The sequence below is a fragment of the Hipposideros armiger genome, unplaced genomic scaffold (assembly GCF_001890085.2).
Source record: "Hipposideros armiger isolate ML-2016 unplaced genomic scaffold, ASM189008v1 scaffold_28, whole genome shotgun sequence".
NCBI lineage: Eukaryota > Metazoa > Chordata > Mammalia > Chiroptera > Hipposideridae > Hipposideros > Hipposideros armiger.
The window spans coordinates 2,357,348-2,362,654 of NW_017731378.1; the positions used below are offsets into that span (position 1 = coordinate 2,357,348).

At 44.1% G+C, this 5,307-nt stretch overlaps 1 protein-coding gene across 2 annotated transcripts in view; it reads right to left on the reverse strand.

Moving 5' to 3' along the window:
* CHUK (component of inhibitor of nuclear factor kappa B kinase complex) overlaps window positions 1–3,006 on the reverse strand; it is a 29,764-nt gene extending 26,758 nt beyond the window's left edge. The window contains exon 1 of one of the 2 annotated variants that reach the window (XM_019636321.1): window positions 2,804–3,006. In XM_019636321.1, coding sequence (XP_019491866.1) covers window positions 2,804–2,908 — 105 coding nt within the window. In that variant the 5' untranslated portion in view covers window positions 2,909–3,006. The remainder of the gene's footprint in view (window positions 1–2,803) is intronic. The other variant, XM_019636320.1, reaches the window with a different exon arrangement.
* Between the last annotated feature and the right edge of the window lie 2,301 nt (window positions 3,007–5,307).

The following is a 5,307-nucleotide window of genomic DNA, read 5'->3' on the forward strand; positions in this document are numbered from 1 at the left end:
GTTTAGACATCTGGCAAAAAAATAAAAATTAAAAAAAAGTTGTGTGTTAAAAAAATGGAAATATTCCAGACAGACAGTGGTGATGGTTGTGCAACAATATAAACGTACTTAATATCACAGAACTTAAAAATGATTAAAATGTTAAATGTTAAGTATGTTACAATAAAAAAATTGTAAAGTAATTAAGTTAAATTGTTTCTTTACTATAGGACTTCTCAGAGCTTTTAATAATGCTAATGTGGGCTATGACTCTCCAAATGAAGGATTATATATGCAACATTTACCCAATGTATTTGACCATAGCATCCTTTTTTCAAAGAGGTTCACAGGATTAGTTTTTCCAAACACACTTTCAGAAGTGCTACCCTATTCCCTAGGAAGAGTTCTTTGGTTATTTTGCCATTCTTCCATATTACTTTACAAATACCTTCATTATACAGGTTATTACATTGCACTTAAAAGTGTTTCTGTGTCTACCACTTCCTCTAGACTTGAAATCTCCTTGAGGGCAGAAAATACTGTTTTTGTTGATTTGGGCACCATCAGCACCCAGAACAGTAATCAGCTAAATGAACTCTCATATCCTTTTCTCTTCTTGTGATTTAAGAGGTATAGATGAAATATTGGGATGTGGCTTCCACCAAAACACAAGAATCTTGAAAGCTGTAAATGCAAACCCTAAGTCAGGCTTCAAAAAGTCATGATGCTGTTTCCAAGTCTTATGACAGAGTATTTCTTCTTTTCACTACGGGCCAAGTTGTCAAATGTCCCAGTTTTGGTGAAGTCCTCTCTAGACACCTGGAAAATTCCTGAGAGATTTCTAAGATTCTAGAGGACTCAAATCCCTTCCATTGAAAAAATGATAAATTCATAGAGAAAGATAGTAGAATGGTGGCTGCCAGGGGCTCGTGGGAGGAGGAAATGGGAAGTTCTTATTTAATGGGTACAGAGTTTCAGCTTCAGAAGATAAAGTTCTGGAAATGAATGGTGGTGATAGCTGCACAAAAATATGAATGTACTTAATGACACTGAACTGTATACTTAAAAATAGTTAAAATGGTAAATTTTATATTTTATATACTTTACCACAATTGAAAACAAAAAGTGATGTATTCAACCATCCCCCATCCAGGGACCAAGAAAAGCAGTCACAAAATCATGCCAGCATACATACTTTTTCTTATGACCAGACTGATGGTCAGGCTTCAATACAAAGGCCACAGGCAAATCTGCTAGAAGTACTTGGCTCCCTCTCTTTCCTCTTTGAGTGCCTATGTCCTCTCTGATGGTGAGAATTATTACACTGACTACTCGTCTGGCTGTCAAAGTACTCAATGCCTTAGTCCTTCCCCTTCCATTCTCCCTCTCTCCAAGATTTCCTCCTATGCTCTCTCTGGAAACCTGCTTCACAAAATGTCCTCAGTTCTATCAGTGATATTTGTCATTGTATAACTGCCACACAAACATTCCTATTCCTCCCAGGTAGACTGTCATCCCATGTTATGGGCTCTCTACCCACACCCGCATTCCTTAAAACAGCAAATCATGATTTCTCTTCTTGAATTCACTTCTCCATTCACAGGCCAATTGCAAGCATTTTAGTAATATCTTAACTGGCCATCTTGTCCCATATGTTTTTCGACTCAGATTTATGTTTTACAAAAAAAAAAAAAATCTTCCAAGAACACCACTTTTATCTTGGCATTTCCTTTTTTAAAGGTCAATTAACGATGATAAAGATGATGACAACAACAACAGCAGTGACAGGAGCAAACATTTGAAGGCTTCCCATGGGCCAGGTCAGACTCATGATAAATTTACATTATTATAACCATTTTACAGATAACAAAACAAAGCCCAGACTGCAGGGATTGGGAGTCCAGTGCTATACATCTAAAAGGTCTGTGAATGTCTTTCAGAACATGAACCTCCTCGAATGGCAACGCATAAGGCTGCATGGAGGCGCCTCTGTGCATATTTCTGGGGAAAGGGTTCATAGCTGTTACTGGTTATCAAAAGATGCATAGCTCAAACATGATCCTTAACTGCTGCTACAATGGTAAAACATTTTCAATTTAATCGACGCAAATTCCTGAATCAGATGTTAGCTGTCTTCCATCCGCTACAGCACCTCACCCCCAATCTATCGCCTTCCCTTGTGAAGCCATGATCGTTTTTACCAGCTGAACCTCACTCAGTTTCCTACCTGGAACACACCCCCAATTCCAAAGCCTACCCAAAGCTTCCTAAAGCTTAACTGAGGACCCACCCTGACACCTTGTCTCCTCCAGTCCCACCGATCACACACGGCTTCCATGCACACACATTCCACGAGGCAGCCCCCACTCCTCAGCCTCATTTTCTCATCCACTTGTGCTCACAATACACACTCTGATGTGCGCTTGCCTTACATCACACACCGTGACACTCTTTACCTTCAGGGAGACATATGCAGTGTCACATTCGGTAAACACCTTGTCACATCTTGACACTCATGCCAAACGTTCTTTCTAATAGCGATATCTCACACACGCTGACCCAAGACCTCAGAACCTCAGATACAACCTCCGGCTCCGTAACCGCCAGCACAATCTCAACCTCTCTCTCTCTCTCTCTCTCTCTCACACACACACACACACACACTCACACACACACACACACACACACACACACACACACACGCTCACGAGCCCACAACACTGCCCGAGGTCTCACCGACAACCTCACGTACACTGACAATCACTGTGTTCCACAGACGCTCTGACGAACACCCACCGCCGCTCCCCGGCGCGCCCCGCCTCACCCGATGCTGGTACAGGCAGACGTTCCCGAAGCCGCCGGTGCCCAGCCGCTCTCGCATCTCCCAGGGCCCGCCCGCGCCCGGCCGCAGCCCCGGGGGCCGCTCCATGGGGCGGGAGGGCAAGCGGCCTCAGGTTCCGCCACGGTTCCAAGGCCGGTTCCGGGCCGCGGAGGCTCGCGCGTCTTCCTTCTCGCGAGACGTGTGCATCACTTCCGGTAACTGCCGCAGGGAAGGGAAGCTCCGCCCCAAATTTTCCCAAAGTGCCGCAGCCGCTCAGCAGGCGAAAGGGTCCGGAGAGCAGGGCGCCCTCTTAAGAACCCTGGGCGTTTTCCTAGCTGAGAGGACCCCTTGTTTTTTTTCCCAGTCTTCAAAAATGTAACATCTCTCCAGGCCCTACATTCCCTTCAGATCACTTTCCAACAGTCGGTCCCGTATTGGTCTTTTTAAAACTTCTCATCATCTCCACGCCTATCTAGACTTCACCTTTCTTCAGACCGCTGCCCTCTACTCTCCAACCCCACCATCCGCTGAGCTGGCACTGGCGAAGGCCACCACTGATTTAAATATGACGGAAGACGAAGAACTAGAAAGGATCCCGCGCTAACGGCCCTCATAGCCTGAATATTGCAGTTCACCTTTTTCCCCTTAAATGATTAATCATGTTCCATAGATGAGTCAGGATCAGCTGTTCTTCTGCTTTATTTCCTATACACCTGTCCCAGGATCTCCCCTGTAATCCCAAACGGCTCAAGGAGGTGATACTGTTCTGGCGTAAAGAATGTTCCTCCTGACTTAGGGAGCTTTTCCCTGTCAAGCAGTCCTCCAGATATGGGTTTGCCAGTGAAGTACTTCCTCATTGTGGGGAGTGTTTCATGCCTGATGCAGGGCTGCAGAGGAAAGCTTAGGGAATGTGTTTCCGAGTGGCCGATTGTCTTAGCATAGGGGAACCAGCTCCCTGTTTTTGCTTTGAGTTGGTCATAGCTTCACAGGACTTTGGGATCTCATCAATCACTCTAGGTGTAACAATCAGCGTGGAATCAAATTCTCAAGAAATGTGACAGTTGCATTAAGGGTGGTCATTTGAGCCTCCTTTGAGATCATGTGCGCTCGGACCATCATTTGCACACTCTGGCCTATGAACTCAGTACACAGAATTCCAATAAACATTTTGTGACACATGGTTGTATCATCACAGATGTAGCACGTTGAAACATCTAAAGGTGGATACAGCGTGTGCACCATAGTAATGTCACTGCCTTGAAAGCACTGAATAGGCTTTTGGCAAAGCAAATGTGTCTACTGTCAACCAAATCCTTGAACAGTCCAATCAGATTGTTGAACACTACATGATACAAAACGAGTCATGGTATAGGTCATCAGTAATGTGTGGTATTGGAAATTCTGGTTTCCCATACATGCTTGGTAGCCATGGAGCTGGAGTATCAGACTTGGAAGTGATCTGTAAATGGTACTTCCAAGAACACATACCTTAGAGCTGGGCAGGCTGCATAGGTAATTGTGATGCAGATTATCCTAATACTCTGAGGCCCTCATTTGCTAGGTGTACAGCATAATGAGCACTGAAGTGTGTTTGATCTCCACAGGTGGGGCCAAAATCTCCTAATTGTCACTTGGAAGAGCCAGGGAAGAGATGCTGAGGACCTGAGGATACTGATGACTGGGCTGACCCTGAAGTGGCCATCTTTGCAGGAACCTGGTTGTTTTCTAAAGTTCATTCTTTAACATCCCAATTCACAGGGACACTGCATAGCTCTTTTCAAAAATCCTGGGCCAGTTGACCTCAGGCTCCATAATCTTCAAGTTTGCCAGTCTCAGTTTTTTCATGTATAAAATGGAGGTAATAATACCTATCTCATAGATATTTTGTGAGGATTAAGTGAAATAGTGTCTGGGCCATTAGTGCCCAATATATAGGAGCAATTACTTTTCTTTTGACTTCCAAGATTTGGCATTCTCCTGTGATGTCTCCCTCTCTCTCTGCTCCTTCTCCATATACTTGTTGGATCACTATTTCCAAGGTAGTCATCTTCAGCTTAGGTTGGTATTCACCTTGATGATCTCCAAAGCCTTATCTCCAATCCAGATCTCCATAAGTTTATAACTAGGCAAGAGCACACTAAAACTCAACATATCTAAAGCAGAACTCATCTTCTTTCCTTAAATCTGCACCTTCTCTTCCCCATTAGACTGTAAACTGTGGGACAACAGAGACGATGTTGGGACATGGCTCCACTCCTGGAGCCTAGAAAAATGCCTGGCACATAGGAGTTAAGTATTTGCTGAAGGACTGAATGAGTTCTTTTATATCAGCAAGATGAATGTTATGAGAAAAATGGCAAAGGCCTTTGTTTCCTTTTCCATCCTGGGTTGCTTAGGGAGAAGCCACCTAGGATAACAGCTGGGCCTAAAGCCCTGGCTCCTATGACACACACACACGACTTTATTCCAATGGTTATAGGTAACATGAACATAAGGCACTTCCCAAC